Genomic DNA, 19,625 nt, shown 5'->3' on the forward strand with positions numbered 1-19,625 from the left:
GGCCCAGCCCCTGAAGCATCTGGTTTCCCTAGACGTCCCCCGCCCTTCCCCTCCAGCATCATTTCCCCGCCTCTGCTTACCCAGCTTCCCATGGCTGCTCCCTGCATGAAATCCAAACTCCCGCCCACATTCCACCAGCCTCATGGTCTGGCCCCTGCCAAGCTCCCCTCATCCCGGGATCACTGTGCCCACCATCCCGCCCTTCATTCTGCGTTTCCCGGGAGTCTGGTCCATTCCCGCCTCGGGGCCTTTACACACACCCCACCTGGCCTCACAGTTGCTCTCCCTCCTCGTTCCATTTCAGCTCACGCGTGGCTTCCTCAAAGAGGCCTTCAGCGCCTGCCTATTTCTGACTATTCCTCCCCCTGGTTTCTCTCCTTACCAGCCTCATCATGTCACAGCTAGCGACCTGGGCTGGAATCCTGACTGCCGTGTCCCTAAGGTATGACCTCCGGCAGGTCCCCTAACTTGACAGGTGAGGGCAGGGACCTCACCTGTCGCAGGGTCATAACACCCCGGCCTCGCCAGGCTGCTGTGAGGGCCCGGCTCAGAGTAAGCGTGTGACCTCACAGCAGCCACTGTCGCTGTCCCCCACATCATCGCGCCCCCCACCGCCAGCTGATGCTGAGGTTTGCTTTGTAACGTCCTTAGAACAACCCATGCTCACAGGCCAAACCAGGACCTGGTTCCACACCGGCCACTGTCTTGCATCACGCTCTTTCCCCCTTCCCGTTCACCCTCTTTTCAAGGGGGGGGGGGGGCACAGCTCCACGGGAAAGCTGCTCTTCAAGGGAGCAGGGCACACACAGCCCGGCTGACAGGGGCTCCGGCCGTCCCGGCGTCGGGGACGTTACAGCTCGCTCAGAGCAGCCGCCGCCCGGTAAACCCCTCTCCCCGATGAGAGCAGGACTCCTGTCCCACCCCCAACACTCACACTCTTCCTCATAAATCTGCTTTTTATAAAACCCAGTGTGGAGCCAGGGTCCTTGCGTTGGGCAGCTCGACCCCACAGCCCCACAGCTGGGGGGCCTTCTACAGTGCCGCGGACGTCTGGACCACGCGCCCGGAGCAGGTGCCCAGGGACCTCGGGGCTCGGCCTTTCCGTCCTTCTGGGGACCCGGCAGGGATGGGGATTATCGGGCCATCTTGTCTTTGAGGAAACTGCCTAAACAAACACTAAGAATTCTAAGGAGTCCAGTAGGGTAGTTCTGCTTAATTACCCTGGGATTTGTACTTCTTAAATGTTTTTTTTGCTTTTCTATCTCAGGAACTGTTTTCAAATAAAGATCATGCCCAGGGCCCCCAAGTGTCACCTCACAGCCTCTGTTAGCTTTAGCGCACGCCAGCACTTTACTCCCAGGATCTGGTCCTAGCCTCCAAACACCCTGCCGGGTCAACACCACGGCCCCATTTTGCAGATGAGGAAGTTGAGGTTCGGAGCTGCAGAGCCGCCTGAGGAAGGGCTCCCAGCTAGGGAGTGGCGGAGCTGGATTCACACCCTGTCGGACCTGGAGCCCAGCGCCCGCCCTTTTTATTCCCTGCCTCTCAGTGTGAACCGTGCCACAGACCAGAGATGAGGCCCTACAGGGCTCCTCCAGCACCTCCTCCTTGTCTAGGGTCAGCGAACGGCGAGGGGCTGAGGCTGGAACCGTGGGGCTGCCTGGTCCTCCTTCCGCATCTACTCTCTTGAAGGTACAGCACAGCAGGCCACAGGAGAGCGCAGCCGCTCTGCTGCAGCACACAGCCCGCCTGGAGATTCTGGGCCTTGCCATTATCTTAGCCAGGATGCGCCTCCACGCCTTCCAGAATGCTGCTTCCTCTGCCTGGAAGCCACGTGGGTCCTGGCTTCTGGCCAGCTGTCCCATTTCACAGCCCTGCTGCTTTGGGCCCAAACTGACCACCACTGCCCTGACACCAAGGGCCTTCATTTGCTGGGCTCAGCTGGAGGCCAGGCTCTGTCCCAGCCTGGGGCTGTCCCCAGGCTCCCCAGGCACTCCAGTTGGCTGGAGTCTTCCTCCTCTGACCCTCTGCACTGCCCCGAGCTGGCCTGCCATCCCACCCGGCCTACAGAGAGCAGCCGGCTCCTGACCCCAAAGGCCCTCTGCTGGCTGGTGACCCAGTGAACACGCAAGAGACTGAGAAACGAGCCCTCGGCCCGGTCAGACCTCGAGCCCCCCTCAGGGAAAGGGGACCGTCGGGAATGGGGCCCCACTCTTCCTAGCCACATCCAGCCCCCAGCCCAGAACGGAAAATAGCTTCTCCAGACACATCTGCCCATCTGCGGCCCCATCTCGTCCCCACATAAGAACACCAGAAACACCGACAGCCCTGCTGTAGGGGCAGAGGGCGGGAGCTGGGAGGTGTCCCTGCAGAACCGACACCAGAAGCACACAACAGCCATGCAGGCCCGCACCAGAGTTCCCTGCCTTGACCCTGAGGCCCCCAGGATCAAGATGCGGAGAGGGGGTTCCCAGAGGCCACCTGTTTCCACAGGGGAGGGGGCGTGACGGGGCAGCGCGAGCCAGTACTCACCATTGGAGCGGTGGATACAGGTGTGCTGGTTGTCGCTGAGGAAAAAGCCGCTGTGGCACTGACACTCGTAGCTGCCCATGGCATTGACACAGATCTGCTGGCAGCCGCCGTTGTTGTCCTGACACTCGTCCACATCTGTGAGAAAAGGAAGAGAAGGGGACAAGAGAGATCACACCTGGAGCTACAAGTGAGGCGTGGTCACCTGGAAGGACACGGATGCCATCAGCTCTCCTGGCTGCAGAGCGATACCACAGAGGTACTGCTCGGTGGTACGCCACGGTGGTACCCTCCAACAGTACTTCATGGAGTTACTCCACAGAGGTAGACACTTACAAAGGCTGCAATGCTAGCTGGCCCTGGCTTTCCTGTGTGGCCAGCGCTACTCTAAGCGTCTTACCTGCATTAACACCTTTAATTTTCACAGAAACCCTATACATCAGATCTAGGTCTGGGTCTATTTTACAGATGAGTAAACTGAGGTACAGAGAGGCCAAGTTACTTATCCAAGGTCCCACGGAGGCAGGAATCAAGCCTGGTGGTCCGCCTCCCAAACCTGGGCTCTCACTGATGTCACCTAACCCTCCCTCTCCAGGAAGACCTGCAACTAACACCATCTACCCCCGGCTCGAAGAGCCTCACGAACCCAATCCCACCGTCCCCTTTCTTCAGTCACACCTCAGATCTGCAACCAGCAGGACAGACCTTGCAGCAAGGGAGAGGCTGGAGGCCAGGGCAGCCTGCTTTCTGCCTCGAAAACTGATTTCAAAAGCCCCGAGAAGGGGAGGTTTTTAAAAGGCCCTGACCTCTGGCTGCCGAGACTGCTACGGAGAGCTGCTGAGCGGTCTTTCCCACTCTCCGGGACAGACAGACCTCGGGGCCGACACTCATTTTTGACCAGAGGCTGCTGGCACAAAGGGTGCTATTGGCTGAAAGGAGTCTTTATGAAGTTCTGGTCTTGAACAGAACAGCATGTTTCAATTACTCAAGTCATAACCCCCTACACTGTCAGCTTGTTTAATGAAAGAACGGCTTCTTAAACCTTAATGTGCCGTGTCTGTATTGTCATTTTAATAGGCAAATATATGAAACCACAAAGGCAACGTGAGCTACTGGCTGCTTTGAGCCAATCCCACGACCCCCAACACACGGGCGTGCACACACACACACTCACTAGCTTTGGCACTGAACTTTTTAAACAGTTCTTTTTTTTTTTTTTTTTGGCGGTACGCGGGCCTCTCACCGTTGTGGCCTCTCCCGCTGTGGAGCACAGGCTCCGGACGCGCAGGCTCAGCGGCCATGGCTCACGGGCCCAGCCGCTCCGCGGCACATGGGATCCTCCCGGACCGGGGCACGAACCCGTGTCCCCTGCATCGGCAGGCGGACTCTCAACCACTGCGCCACCGGGGAAGCCCCCTAAACAGTTCTTTTTAACACAACCACCTTTAAGTACTGGCACCAAAAGGATGTGAAAAGGTAGACTCAGGCAGACTGACCTGCACTGAACCCGGGGAGGACTCAGTGCTGGCGCTATGTCAGCTGGGTCCTACTTCGGCTCAGGGACAACAGACCACTTCCCCACCCATGAGACCACACTGCTGCCTTTGAGGCTGACAGCGAGGCAGGTCATTATTCTCCTGCAAGCTCAAATGTCAGCCCTGTGGCAGCCAGGACGGAGGCAGAGCTCTGAACTATAAAAGCCACCAACAATTAGAGCTAAAACGGTAAAGGTGGCTCTTGCTGAGAGGAGACTGACAGGGGGTTCCGGGGGAAGCTGGGAAGGATAGAGAGGGATTTTTCGGAAGACCTTTCTACACTCAACGAGTCTTACTGATGGTTCCCTAAAGGCCCAGTGCCAGGGTCACCTTTGCTGGGGGCATCTCCCCTCCACACCCCAGCAGCGTCTGCCTCTGGGGGTCTGCCCCCGCCTGCACCAGACCATGAACAGCTCTGAGCCAGGCACTGTGTCCTGTTCATCCTATTAATAACATAAAGCTAACCTTCCTGGAGTGCTCGTCGTGTGTCAGGCACAGGGCCTCACTCCACCCACACGCCCAATCCTTGCGGCAACACTGAGTGATAGGCCGTGTTACCGACTCCATTTTACAGATGAAGACATCTGAGAGTTGAAGTAACCTGGGCAAAGCCACAGAGCTGCCTGGAGCAGAGGCAGGACTCAGACCTGCTGTCCAGCTCCTGAGCACGTGCCTTTGGAGCCCCTGCTAGGCTGGCCACACCAGCAAGTGCGTTCAGACTAAGGTGATGAAGAACCGGCTGCTCTTGAAACGAACTCAAGCTGGGTGTCACCTTGAAAGTATCTGCAAACACGAAGCTGGGGCCAGCCTGCATGAGTAACTCAGGAGAGTCCCAGCACACCGGCTCAGCCCCGTTTCTGTCCCAATAACACCCGCCAGGGGCTCCGAGGCCCACGTGCCGGCACACACATAAGGATAAGATTTGAACACGGGGAGCCGCTCCTGGGACACGTGCAGACTGAGTCACGCTCTTTGAGGTTCTTCCCATGGCTCTCAGATCCTTTGCTCTGTACCTCGGCTTCCCCAGCCCTCGCAAAGGTTCAATTGGTAAAACAAGCCACAGATACAGGCCCTCAAACACTGAATTCACAGTGTGGAAACACTACTTCCACCCCATCATCAGTGAACTCCCTGGTTCCCCCCATCTGGCCTGGCCCACCCCGTCACCTCACTGGAAGCTAGGAACCAAAGGGCACTGACGTCACACACCTACAAAGCCTCAGCGAGCTGGCAGGGTGGCTGGGCCTTGCCACTGTTTACACTAGCGGGGAACAATGACTCCAACGCTGACGAATAATTTGAAACAAATGCGAAGCCATGTAAACATTCTCCCCCCCCCAACCCCGCACCCTCGCTCCCAAATGATAAAGCCCTAAGATTAAGCAGGAGGGAAGAGGGGGCCGCCCGCTCTGCACCCTTTTTCCACTGTGGCCCAAACACAGGCCTCCCCCAAGCTGGGCAGGAAATCAGTCTCAGAATTCCTTTGGGTAGCCTGCAGTCATCACCACCTTCTCTAGAGACTGGCTGAGGACTGGCCTCATACCCCTCACACCCCTGCATCCCCAGCCCTCCACATGGGACCCACGGTGAGGTCTGAACGGTACCAACGGAAGCAGTTGGGTCCTTGAGATGCCTGCCCGCCGGCCTAGGACAGACTGGGTTCCCCTGGAGGCCCGGAGCAGGCCCGGCAGGCACTGTGGGAAACAATTAGCTCCTTGGCCCTCCTGACTGGGGCAAGCCCGGCGCACACTGCTCCTTGGTCCCCACGGACTTGGCACATTCTGGTATACGAGGTGCCCCGTGGCAAGGAGACAGCCTACATCTGGGAGTCGGGCAACCTGAGTTCCGCCCCCGGCCTCTTGGCCCGTGGAGGGTGCCCAGGTCTCGTCCACAGGAAGGACCCAGACTGTGTCCTCCAGGAAGCCCTCCTGGAGTGCTTGAGATGCACGCGGTCCTCTTCCTTCTCTCCTGGGGAACTGACTGCTCCATGCTCTGCTGGGCCCCTATGTGGGAGCCCCCCACCTCCTACATGAGTATTCACGTTGACTGGTGGGGCTGGCAGCCTCGTCATCATAAATAATAGCTCTCACTGCTGGCCAGGGCCCGGCTGGGGAGCTCAGGCACTGTCTTAATACGTCTGCACAACAGCTCCACACAGGGGGCATTATTCTTATCAAGCCAATTCTCACATGAGAAGCTGAGAGGGGAAGAGACTTGCCCAGTGCTCTAGAACCGGTGGAGGGGGATGGGAAGCCCAGCGAGACTGGACCCAAAGCCCTTACTCTACTCTTCCATGACGTGCTTCTCTGAGTGAGGATGCTTTGAGGCGAGTGTAAGCTCCCTGGGCATCTGTTCTTACAATCGTCCCCCGGCCCACGTGCTCACGTCTCTAAAACCCAGGGCAAGAGCTCCCTCCTCTCCAAAGTCTTCCTGGTGCCGGGCAGAATTTGCTGACCGCTGGCTCCCAGACCAAGCAGACCTTTGTTCACAACCTTCCTCCTCTGCCCCGGACCTTGGGCTTGGCCATGCTGTCTCTGCTCTGGGCTGTTGTCAGCCCAGAGTCTCCTGCACATCCCTGCACCCAGCAGAGGGTCGGGCTGAGTGGGTGCTCAGGAGTGAGCGGGATAGACTGAAGGGCACACATGTGCTGCACACACCAGTGACAGGGAGCTCTACCATACAAGGCCAGTCCCCTGGAGCAGGGCGCCGTTGCGGTTCCTTCTGGGCAGGCCGAGGGGCTCATTCACGGCTCTCCACAGCCTGCCCACCTCTCCGCCCGCCCCACCGACACCCGCTGTTCTCTGAAACCCCCCCGTCAATCACACATGCCTTCACGCGCACATGTGCACCTCTCCCTGGGACGCCCTCTCCCTCCTGGTCCAGGCAGAAGTTCTTCTCGCCTTTGAAATCCACTGGAAGCACTTTTGCTCATTCCCTCCGCAGACACTGAGTACCCGCTACGTGCTCCACTCCCCGAAGTGATACCACTGGTTAAGCCCCTGCTCGGCGAGCCGCCGGCGGCGTGTGGGACCCAAGCGTGGAGGCGGAGGCTTTGTGGAGGAAGTGATGGGAGCCGAGGCTGGAGAACAAGAAGTGAGAGATGCGGAAGCAAAGTCTCGTGGAAGGTGCAGAGCGGGGCACAGGTGGGGAAGGGCTGCAGCTACTTGGGCAGGAGAGGAGTTCTGGAAGCTTTGTGGCCTGCACATCCCTCCTCAAGAAGATTCCCCCAGGGCTCTCACAAAGCCAGCCCTGTCTGGGTCCTCCTGGCCCCCTCCCACCAGTCCTGCTGGCAGAGGGGACAGTCCCTGGGGAAGACAGAGTGTCACCAACCACCAAGGCCTCGGGTGGAGGCTGAGCCTGTTTCTGATCCGCGATCCACGCTCCCTGAGCGAGCTCTGGGTGGGACGGGACGGGGGAGCGCTCCACCTCTGAATCTTGCTGGCAGCTCGTGGTCCTTCGTCATTATTTATGACCACAGCTGAACGTTCCCAAAAGGCAGGGAGCTCCTCGGCACAGGGACCTGGCTACAAAGCAGAGAGGAGGCCCCGGGGGTTCTGGGGCAGACTCTAGGAGGCTCCTCTCGGGAAACCCTTTGAACGGGCAGCAGAAGAGATGGACGGAGTGTGGAGAAAGGACCCCAAAGGCTCCAGCGCTGTGAGGGTCTGGCACAGAGCTCATCGTGGGCTGCCTGGTCCAGCCAGGTCACCCTCTGGGAAGGTCCCGGCCTGCAGCCTCCCCAGGAGAACGTTCTCCCTTCCACGTCTCCCACAGACCTGTCTTCAGCTGCGTCCGGGACTGCTGGAGCCCCCGCCCTTCTGGGTCGGGCTGCTGGTGGCAGGCCAGGGTGCTGGCAGGGGGAGGAAGCTGAACGGCAGCCAGTCGCTGCCTTGGGGGCCCCAGCTGGTGGCGCTGGGGACACCCTCTGCAACAGATCGTCCCATGTGGTCTGGGGTGAAGACATATGGCCTGGGCTCCTGGGAGGCTGCTCCCCAGCCCGAGGCCCCACGCCGGGTGCACAGTGAGGACACGGAAGGTGGGAGGGAGGGAGGGAGGGGGACAAGGGCGCCCAGGAGGGCCAAAGAGGGGCCTCGTTCTGGCTCTGCCCGCCCCCCTCCCAGCCACCCTGGCCCAAGAAGCCCCCTCCCTCCGGGGGCTTGCCCCACACCCAAGCAGTCACCAAGCCTGGTGACTCTCCCTCTCCGCCTTGCCCGTCTGTCCTGCCTCTACTCCCAGGGCACAGCCTTGCCTTGGGCCTCAGCCTCTCCCTACAGGCGTCCACACGCTCCTGGATCGCCCGGCCTCTCGTCTCTCCCTCGCAATCCCAGGGCCCACTGTGACGACTCTAGTCGGAACAAGACACAGCACCCCGGCACCAAAGATCAAGTCCAAACAAGGGGTCCGGGGTCAGGTGCCCCCTGCCTCACTCTGCCCTGCACGAGCATAGGTCCGGGCACCGGGGTCGGGAGAGACGGACCTCAGCTGTGGTTTCTGCCCACTTCTGTTCAGTGCCCACCACTCACAGGGAGAAGGCCGCCTCCACTCCCGCCAGCTGCTGAAGGGTCCTATCTGGGATGGGCCCGTGTGTGGGACGGACGAGGCTGTTTTCCAGCAAGAAGGCATCCCAGAGCCGGCACCGACGGGCCGCGGGTCGGCCTGCTTCTGAAAGGCCTCTGCAGGCAGGCCTGTGGTTTGCCCAGGAGGTCTGCTTCTTGGCCCAAGGTGCCGGTGTTTGTTTTTATTAATAGCTGACTGTCTGTCCTATTTTGGGCCCAGAATCCAGGTTTGCAGCTATTTGTAACAACTAAAAATTACATCTGGATACAGCTTTGGTTGCTTTGTGCTTCCCACGAACGCCTCACAATTTGAAACAGAGACTCTGTGTTCTGCCTGAACCCCACCCATGTTCTCCTGGCTGCCAAGAGCCTACTGTGTGTCAGGCCCTGTGCCCGGCCCCAGCACCCCAGCTCCCAGCACGGGTCCGGGAACAGAGGCAGAGGCACTGGCCCATCTCAGAAACCGAACTCAACCTCCAACCCTGAGAACGCCCTCCTGGCCCCCGGGGGCTGAGGCCCCAGCCCTCCCCCTCCTGAGGCTCCTTTCAGAAGGGAGGCTTAGGCGGAAAGTCCCCTTGGCCATCGAGCGGCTCTTGCAAAATTGCATTTGATGGGTTAAGTGTAAATAAATGAGAACCAGATGGATTAGATTTCGGGTGAAATACACATGGGTCTTAGAGCTTTGGGGCCTGGGTTCTCCCAGATCCAGGGCGCTCCCCGAGCTGTCAGAGGTGCTGGCACGGCAGGCAGGAGGTGTGACTTGAGTCTCCTGGGACCCGCCTACCTCCTGGTCCGGGCATCCGCTGGGGCCTTCTCTGGGGCTCCTGGCCCCCCAGCAGGTCGGCTGTGTGTGGGAGACACAGGGTCTCCTGCCGTAGCCCTGCTCTGATGCCGAGCCCCTTGGGCTGGGCCTGTCCCGGCTCAGCGCTGGGAGATGAGGCACATGACTGGTGGGGTCAGCTTTCCAGACCAGCATGCCCATTGCTCACACCCAGACGCAAGGAGCCAGCCCAGGGCGGGCCAGAGCTCTGTTGAGACTGCTGTGCTGGCCTGTGGGGTCTGGTCACTGCATCCCTCATCTGGGCCTCACCTTCAATCCCAGCTGCTGCCTGTGGTCTCCCAGTGACGGCTGAGCAGCAACGAACATCGAAGGACCAGGAGTTTGCTGCCTAACTCCAGCTGACGGCCGCTCCACCTTATAATAACCTACATGGTGTCCCCGTGCAACCACTACCTGCGGGTCCTGGCTCTTGGCCCCCAGGTCACACCAGCTGGGGTACAAGATTCAGTAAGTAACTTGCTGTGTGGCCTTCGGCACGGTGCTTAACCATTCTGGGCCCTGGTTTCCTTCCCTATAAAACAGGGATAACAGTAACTGGAGTTGTTTTGGGAATTAAGAAGATAACGGAGGTGAAGCACTTAGCACAGTGTCTGGCGCACGCAGGCCACCGACACGTTAACAACTGTTGAGCAAAGCCAGCACGAGTGCTCCAGGGGTCACAGGCGGGAATACCCTCTGGGGGATGGCAAAGTCCCCCCCAAGTTGGAAAACCGACAACAAAGCGCATCCGAAGGGAGCACTCAGTCTTTTTTTTTTTTTTGAATTGATTTATTTAGACGGCAGGTCAGTCTTGCCTCGGCCTTCCGGCCTCCCAGCAGAGCAGCCTCAGCTCCTGGAGTTTCTCCCTCCTGACGTAGGTTCTGGCCTGCTCACCGCCTGAGTCGCCCTTCTTGGGGGAACACGCCTACCAGCTGCTTAACAGTGGAGAGATGCCTATTCAAATCTTCTGCCCACTTTTAAACGGGGTTGTTTGCCTTTTCACTGTTGAGTTGTAAGAGTTCTATATAAGATATATAATTCTCGATACTAGACCCTTGTGGGATCGCTTTTTCCGACTTCATGGACAATCCCTCCTTTAAAGGAGCCTTGGGTGGCCCCAGGCCCCAGGAGGTCAGTGCACCTATGGGGGCCACATCCACAAGGCCTGGGCTCCTCTTGGGCTCCGTTCCTGGAAGATGTCACCCTGTCCCATGGCTTTTCCAGCCACTTAACGTGCCAACACTGCCCAAACCTCTAGGCCTGCCTGCTCCACCATCCTCCAGACTCAGAGATCAGCGCCTGTACTTGGTTGTCCAACAGGCAGGACACACCGAACACGGCCCACGGCGAACTCCTAACTCCACTTCCCACAACAGAAAACAGAGCAGAACAAAGCACAGCCCGGTCCCACCCTCAGCCTTCTGCATCTCGGCAAATGGCAGCGCAACCCACAGCGGCTTCAGCCAGAACACCTGCTAGTCACCGGGTACGTCCATGTACGGCGTCTGCCTTGTGATTGTTTCTCTGTCTCCCCGGGGAATACAGAGTCTTTGAGAACAGGTACATCTTGAGTGTGGCTGTACCTCAGGGTTTTAAACAGTGCACGGGGCACATGATCCGTGTTTGCGGACCGAGTGACTGACCGAGAACTGGCTGGGAGAGGCAGCTCTGGCCCCGAGGCCCTGACTGCAGGCCTGTCCCACAGGGATGGGCTGTGTGGCCCCGGAGGGGCTGCCCAGTGAGGCAGCTCTAGATGACTGATGGCACTGAGTGCCGGCTGGTGGGTCCTTGGGGCGTAGAGTGAGAGCTGGCAGGAGAAGAGCTGTGCTCGTGGGCCTGCCTGCCTCAGCCTCGCCCAGCAGTGAGCCCCATCGTGGCGGTGGGCACAGCCCCGCCTGTGGGCAGCTCGTGGCAGGATCAGGGTGGAGCGGGAACAGATGCCCTCAAACACTGCCAGCCCGTGAGCTTTGGGGCTCAGTGAACGAACGGAGCCACGTGGGGCTCCTGGTAAGTCAGCACAGCCCAAAGTGTCTTCCTGCTTTGTGGGCGCTTTCACCAGTATGAGGACCAAAGTCTTCAGCTGAAGAAAAGCCATTCTGACCGGGTAGTGCTTCAGGGGCGGGTGGAGGGGGCGGGGGTTTGAAGGCAGTGGAATGCCCTGCTGAATGCCTCTTCATTGCCCTTTGTCTATGGCAAGACCAGCTCCTCCTTTAATCTCTCTAGCATGGGCAGGAGAGGAGGCTGCAGCAGATGGAAGGGAACCCCCGTTCCTGGAGCCCCTGCTGTGCAGGCACTCTCATTACAGTGTCCCATTCGGCCTCAGCCCGGGGCAGTAGCAGCAGCGTTATAACCAGGAGCGCCAAGCAGTGAGCGGCCTGCCGTCTGTCACCAGCGTGTGGGTGACGGAGCCAGCACGGGAACAGGACGCTTTTGTCTGCCCGCCCTCGGGCCTCTGACAGCACAGCTGTAAACACGATCCTGGTTGGACACCTATGGGAGGCACTGGAGTTTTTAAAAATTTCTTTTGATGGGGATAAGAATGCAGGACTGGAAAGAGGGAAGGGGACAAAAGCCAACCAACCCACCAAACCCTGGAACCAAAGCAAGACGCTCTAAGAAAAGAAGGGGAAATGCTCTGCCAGGATTCTTAGAGAACATCCTCAGAAATGAAACAGGCCCAGCTGGCTGTGATGACCTCCGCGGGCCTGCGGATGGGGCAGGCAGAGGGTACGTCTTTCCCATTGCCTTGGGAAAAACGCCACAGACTCAAGATGGGCCCAGGAGCTCCCCGTGCCGCCCCGATGGACACAGGTCCTCTGGCTGGTCCATCACGCCTGACTCTGGCCAGGTCGAATGCCTTGCTACCAGCACAAATTTCTCACCACTGGTTCTGCCTGGAATTCTGAATACCTTCAAGCATCACATCTTCCCAATGAAACTCAGCATTTCCTTCCACCTTCCAAAGCTGCTGAGTATAAAATCCGGGCCTTTCCACTTACCGGGCTACTGTGGGTGCTTCCTGGAGGCCCGTTCCCGTCCTCCTTCCCGCCAGTGGCCTCCACTGGTGGCTCTGGGAGCTCTCCGTGAGTGGCAGGGCTCCCGCCCCAGCCTGCCATGGCTCCTTCACCTGGCTGTCTGCGAGGCGGCCTGCTCTTCCCACGCTCAGCAGTCCCTCATTGTCAGGCACTGGGTAGGTCAGGCAGCCACAGCAAGACTGCGAAATGATTTTATGCCAATAGAGTTGACACGTTCAAGAAAGTAGCAGGCAGAGGGGCTGGAAGAGGGCAGAGGTGGAGGCTGACGTGGGCACCAGGGAGCTGCGTGGAAAAGGCAGCACCGGGCTGGCTGAAGCCCCGGAAGGACCGTGTGCCTCCCCATGGCTGGCCCCACCCTACCCCGCCCCTTTCCAGCCCAGGTTGTGACATGACCTTTCCATAGCATTCCTGCCCTCGAGAACTTAGCGTGGGTCCCTATCACTTGTCCAATAAGACTTTTATTATTCCAAAATTTGAGTTCACAAGGAATTTTGAAAAACAGCGGAAAACAAAAGATCAACAAATTTACACTCTAGCTACAACCCCAATCATGAACATATTGTACTTCGGCCTTTTTTCACGTCCTGAGTTTCTGCTAGTGCTAACAGATCACTCTGTACGTGACCGTCCCACCCTTCTTCACTGAAAGCTGAGTTAGTGCCCTTGTCATGCTGGGGCTCAGTCCTGGCCGCCCTTCTCACCTGCCGCTGTCCAGGCCGTAAGGGACCCCCCTCCCACCTCGGTGTGCTGTCTCTCTTCCACCCCATTAGTAAACTCCCCTGCGAGGGACATGTCTGGGTAGCCGTAGCCCTTTTTATTTTCGGGATTTTTCCTCCAGATGGATTCCCAGAAGTGGTATTCCGGGGCAAAGGCCACAAGCTTTTTTACTTCTCATCGTTCCCCGTCAGTCCCCTGTGACTCTGCACACGGTTTGCTGACTTCCCCGCCCTAGAGTGTATCTGCACGAGCAGCCGTCTCATCTGAAGTCATCTCTCTAATGCCCACGTCTTCCCCGAGAGAACTGGGATTAGCCACGTGTGCCTATCCATTCATTCACTCACTCAACAAGGCAGGGGATAGGCAGTGGGCATGAGGCCAAGGCCTGCCCTCAGGGAGCCGCCCGACCAGGGGGAGAGAAGTGGTAAGACCAGGTAAGACCAGGGATCAGGAACCAAGCTGAGAGGCAGGGGAGCCTCTCCCTAAACTGCACGAGGACCAGCGCGGGGAGAGGTGTGTCTGGGCGTGGGATGCCTGCCGTGTGTGTGTGTGTGTGTGTGTGTGTGTGTGTGCGCCTGCACGGGTTTGGTGAAGCTGGAGTAGCACGTAGGGCCCTGGTGGCTGTCGAAGGAGGGGCTAGGAACCAGGCTCGCACCTGACGTGCCTAAGATGCAGCCAGAGGTGATTCCCTGCCGCTCCTACATCTGCAGGTTTCAATCTCCAGATCTCAGGCTCAGAGAGCAATGGGCACGCGTGGCTCTGCTGACAGGCCACCACCTCCCACACCACTGTCCACGCCCGAGCCCACTCTCCCACCCGACCGAGGCTTTTCCATCGCCCACACCACTGTCCACGCCTGAGCCCACTCTCCCACCTGACCGAGGATTTTCACCTCTAGGCTTTGCGGCGGCTGTTCCCTGCTGCCCTCACCCCACCTCCACCCCCACCTGGTGACCTTTCATTTACTGCTGGCAGGGTGAGATGGCCCCCCTCCCTCCCCCCTCCCCCCAGGACTCGGTGCAGTGTTCATCACAACAAGGATGCCGCTCTGGGAGTACTTCTGCACAGAGCCTAGACCTCCCTGAGAGTGCCAGGCACAGCTAAGTCGTCTCTGGACCCCCTGACCTGGCAGATACGGGCACTCAGGGGGTCAGCTGCTGACCCCGAGGTTACAGATCCTTCCCCCATCCGGACGGCCACAGCACCAGCAGCGCTCACTCAGCGCCTACAGGCCGCCAGGCCCTCCACATCCTGGACTCTTGACTCCAGTCCCACACCCCAGCCACGTGATTACACACCAAGAGGGAAAAAGTCTTCTGGGGCGGGGGGAAGCGGCGTACAAACACCAATGCACAATCATAACCATATAGTCAGCTCTACACACAGATGGTATCGGGCAAGAACATGAGGACACGAAGGCTGTTGACCTGTTGCGGTGGCGAGCTAATGGGGGGATTATTTTCTGTCTTTTCTATCGATTTCTCTGAGTGTTTCTGTGTGATTATTACACTTGTGGAAGATGGATAAGCAAACAGACCTTTTCAACTCTGCGTGACGAGCACCGTGACTCTGGTCGGTCCAAGGGCGGGGGTGGGACCCAGTCAGGCTGCCGGGAAGGCCGGGGAAGAGGTGCAGAAGGATGGACTAGAGCACTCGGGACAGGCAAGGGAAGACGTTCTCCAGGTGGGAGGAAGCAAGAGCGCAGGGGGACAGGCTTCGTATTCACAGGGAGAGAAGGCAAGGCTGGAGTGGCAGGCGGAGCCCAGAGCCCGAGAAGCCAGCTGCCAGGCTGAGGACCCCAGACTCCTCCAAGGGCAAGAGGGGCCCCAGGAGGATCCCACTCAGAGAGGCCTCCACCAAGGCTCATCCAGACGACTTCACTGGCATCTGACCCCTTGGCGGCCAGCACGTAAGCCAGGGCAGGGCAAGTCGGCCTGTGGGATCCTCTCCCACCATTAAGGTAACACCTGAGGGGTTACTAAAGACCCCAGACCGGGCTTCCCTGGTGGCGCAGTGGTTGGGAGTCTGCCTGCTGATGCAGGGGACACGGGTTCGTGCCCCGGTCCGGGAAGATCCCACATGCCGCGGAGCGGCTGGGCCCGTGAGCCATGGCCGCTGAGCCTGCGCGTCCGGAGCCTGTGCTCCACAACGGGAGAGGCCACAACAGTGAGAGGCCTGCGTACTGCAAAAAAAAAAAAAACACAAAAAACCCCAAACCAAACCAAACCAAAAAAAAGACCCCATACCAAGCAGCTGGGAGGCTGCCACCATGGCCACCTACTTCCAACAAACAAGGAGTGCCAGCCGGGTGCAAGCCCTCACTGCCCGCCCGTCTATTTCCAGCTGCATGTGGTTGGGATGAGGCAGATCCAGGGAGGGGGCTGGAGCAGGCGAGGCGTGGGGGTGGCGAATGGCCACTATAAACAGCCTGTCGGCGGTGGGGAAGGACGGTCGCTGCAGCATCTGTGCAGAGGCAGCCAGGCCCGGCCAACGTCCGGGGTGACCCCACCACCAGCCAGGGCACAGACTGCTCCAAAGTCAGCAAGGTTACTGGCAGAGGAAGGACCGCACTGCACACGCTGGGGCACACGTATGCGTCGACAATGCCCCTTTTCAGGCACACGGTTCAGTGCTGCTTTGGGGCATATGTTTTGGTGGTGAAGTATTTTTAAAGAGCCTTCACAAGACACTTATTTTCTGTTTATTTCTCTGAGTTCTGACCCAGCCCTTGGCATATGAACTGCAAACAAAGATGAAGGAACGTGTCTGCTCGCCTGGCCTGTGCTCTGCAACTGGGTGTTTTTCTTTGCTGTTTATGGACTTGGCATTCTCTGCCCTGGGACAGAGCAGGACTTCTTCCCCAGGTCACCAAACTGAGATCTATTCAAAGGTGAGGCTGCCACAGGGCGACTGACGGCACATTTCAACACAGTCCTACCAGTGGGAAGGGCCGCCTCGTATTGTGATGTGGTCTCTGACCTGAACATGCAACCAAAGGGAGAGCAGGAAGGGGAGGCTCCTGACGCCCGCTGGGTGCCTCCCCGCAGCCACACGGACCACCTTGCTTGATGTCTACAGCTCCCTCCCAGGAACATCATCACTCCTCTTTTTGGGGTAAGAACAGTGAAGTGCTGGCCCCGAAGCACGGCTAGGAAGGGAGCTGGGAGCCAAGGCTGATGCGTCTGCTTCCAAGTCCCTGCTCTCCCCTCATCTACAGCAGAGGCTAGAAGGAGCTGGGCCTGGACGTGAGGACAGGGACAGGGGAGTCCTAAGCTCAGCCAGCCACGGGGGGCTGCAGTCACGCGGGCTGCTAAGAGCCCCCCACTGCCCGCCCCTGCTACCGCCACGCAGAGCTCAGAAGTTCTGAGAGCACTGAAGCTCTGCCCCCGTGCCAGGCTTGTGCACGCCCCACTGTCAGACCGCGCTCTCCTGGAGAGTCAGAAGCCAACCTTCTGCCCGCTTCACCGGCCAACCACCCATCCTGCCATCACACCAAGCAGCCTGCACTGGGCCCAGGAGCGCAGGGCTAAGTCACTCTGAAGCAGGGCTCTCCGGGACCTCCCGGGGCAGCAGAGACCCGCCCCTGGTGTCCAGGGACAAGCTAGGAGCTCAGTGCTGAGGCAGAAGGCAGCCTGAGGGGGCTGTAGGCCCCCAGGGGAAGGGTATGCAACTCAGGGAAAGCTTTCTGGAGGGGCTGATGCCCGAGCTGAGTTGTGACAAGTAGGCGTCAGCCAAAGAAAAAGCACTAATGAAGAGCACGGAGAGGGGTGATTCGGGCAGAAGGAAGAGCAGGTGTAAGGATACGCCAGAGCAGGAAAGCGGGGTACCATTTAGGGAAACGCAAGCTGTCTGCCATGCTGGAGATTACAGTTCTGAGAAAGAAGTAGACAGGGACTGCAGCTGGTAGGGGCGAGGAGCTTGGCCATTGTCCCTGAGGACACTCCAGGCCACCAAGTCATCGAATCACAAGATGTTGGAGGGAGGAGGGCTCTGACACAGCAGCCAGGCCAAACAGGGGTTCCAAACAGTGCTCCTGGCCCCAGGGACCTTGCAGAAGTAGGGAGGGGCTCCATGGAGCGCAGGGCTCTCATCCCTGCCAGTCCTGCCTCCCATTTCAGCAGAGTAGTGTGACCACCGTATGATTCTGCTTGAAACAAATGGTTCTGCTGCTGGAAACAAAACCCCATGAAATCTCAAAACCATTGGTCAAATCCCATCCCTATTTCACAGATGATGGGGAAACTGAGGCACAGAGAGGTAGGGAGTTTCCCAAGGTCCCCCAGCAAGTCCATGGCCCGCAGAGCCTGATTCCTGGCCCACTGCCCTTTCCCCCCAGCACTCGCCTGCTTCTTACAGAAGCTGCTCTGCCCCACCCCTTCCCCCGGCCCCCGGTCCCGAGCTGGCTGCAGGCATGAGGCTGGAGGAGGCCACTCCACCCCCCAAAACAAAACCTGGGTCTCAATCCATCCACCTCCCTCCCTGCTCCGGGATCTCCCTGGTTCTGTGGTGATTTGGGGAAGGAAGGAAGCCCATTTACCAAGATGCACACTGTTGTCCCGTGTGTTTCTTTTCTTCAAGCCAAAGAATTTCCATCAGATCAACAGTTGTAAAAAGCTGGGAGGAGAAGCAAGTCTGAATCCAACTTGTCCTCGGACAGCAAATCCCTCCAACCAAGCGTGTTTAGACCACCTGAATGTGGGCCAGACTAGGGAAAAGCAGGGAGGGGAGGGCGTAAATAGAACAGGAAGAAACCTCTCCAGTTTACCTTGAAAAATACTGGCGTTTATGGAGTAAGTATAGGACTGTCCGAAGCTGTTTAGTTTTACATTAAAATGTTCCGCATTTTTTTTTTCCCAGCAAGAAATGCATTTGAGCTGTTGAAGTATGAAGACAAATAAACAGAGGCAACTCGAGCCTGCGTTAGGGGTTCAAGGCAGCAACACATTGTCTCCAGCTGCCCTCCAGGATGAGAGAGGGCGCCTTCAAAAGGCCTGGAGCGCGGCCCTTTCATCCTGCCAGGGACCAGCCCGGCGCAGGGAGAGCTGTGACCGCTGCGCCGACGCGGAGCATCTGGGCCTCTGCGGTGCTTCCCTCCCACGTGTGCAGCCCGGCCCCTGGGCCCGGCTGCCGCCTCCCAGGATCCTCTCCTCCTCTTCTCCCTCTGCCTGGTGCCCTGTGGTGTCACCTGCACATCTGATCCTACCAGGCAGGGATCATGTTCATTTTGTAGAAAACAAAACTGAGACTGAGAAAGAGGGGGCAAGGGTCCAAGGTCACAAAATGAGTATGTGGCAGAGCTGGGATCAGAAGCCCTGATGCCACGTGACCCATGCCGATGGATGAGTGCACAGGAACCAGTGCAGGAGGAAGGAGAGGGTTCTGAGCCGGGAGGGTGGTGAGCACCGTGTGGAACACAAGGAACAGTCCCCAACGGTCCCCTGAGCTTCACCCCCAGCTCGGGGACGAGGCTCGTCCCCCCGCCTCTTCACCAGCTCAGAAAGGACATCCACTTTCTTTAAAAAGTATTCTGACTTTGCACACCAGGAATGAGTGATACTTAGGTAATTCACATCTGCTGAGCCCTCGTCATGTGCCAGGCATGTACCTTGCAAAGCTTATCTCATTTGGTCTCTGCGTCACCCCCGTCGAATAAGCGCTGCTGTTAGCCACGCCATACAGACGAGGATACAGAGGCCCAGAGACGTGACGTTACCTGCTCATGGTCACACAGTTAAGTGACAGATCCAGGACTCAAAGCTGGGGAGGCCGAGTCCCGATGCTTCCTGAGGGCCGGGACTACGTCATCCATCTCCCAACTGCGAGCTCCCAGCCCAGGACGTGGCACCGGGCAGGTGCTCGTGGAATCTTATGAAACGAATGAACGTTAAGAGCTCTGGATTTTGACGCCGTTTAGAAGCTCTAGGCTCTCACGTTCTCCCCGAACCCCAGACCTGACTACCCCACAGACCTCTGAACTTGTGTACCATGTCCATTCAGATGACTACTGATTATCTCAAATTGAACTTGGCCAAACAGACTCTTAGCCCACCCCGCTCCCCATCCCAAAATCCGTCCTACCCCCCAGTCTTCCCCGTCTCAGCCGCAGCAGCACAGCTACACAGTAACTCCGAGCAAAAAACTAGTAGTCCAGGGCTTCCCTGGTGGCGCAGTGGTTGGGAGTCCGCCTGCCGATGCAGGGGACACGGGTTCGTGTCCCGGTCCAGGAAGATCCCACATGCTGCGGAGCGGCTGGGCCCGTGAGCCGTGGCCACTGAGCTTGCGCGTCTGGAGCCTGTGCTCCGCAACGGGAGAGGCCACAACAGTGAGAGGCCCGCGTACCACAAAAACAAAACAAAATAAAACAAAACAAACAAACAAAACCTAGTAGTCCGTCTCGATTCCTCTTTTCCCCTCACTTCTTACATCTAGTCCATCA

General features: G+C 58.4%; 1 protein-coding gene across 2 annotated transcripts in view; it reads right to left on the reverse strand.

The window, feature by feature from the left end:
- SCUBE1 (signal peptide, CUB domain and EGF like domain containing 1) overlaps window positions 1-19,625 on the reverse strand; it is a 128,762-nt gene that overhangs the window by 78,801 nt on the left and 30,336 nt on the right. For both annotated transcript variants that reach the window (XM_067698326.1, XM_067698325.1), the window contains exon 4: window positions 2,533-2,667. In XM_067698326.1, the coding sequence (XP_067554427.1) occupies window positions 2,533-2,667 (135 nt within the window). The remainder of the gene's footprint in view (window positions 1-2,532; window positions 2,668-19,625) is intronic.

This window comes from Pseudorca crassidens, chromosome 11, assembly GCF_039906515.1.
Source record: "Pseudorca crassidens isolate mPseCra1 chromosome 11, mPseCra1.hap1, whole genome shotgun sequence".
NCBI lineage: Eukaryota > Metazoa > Chordata > Mammalia > Artiodactyla > Delphinidae > Pseudorca > Pseudorca crassidens.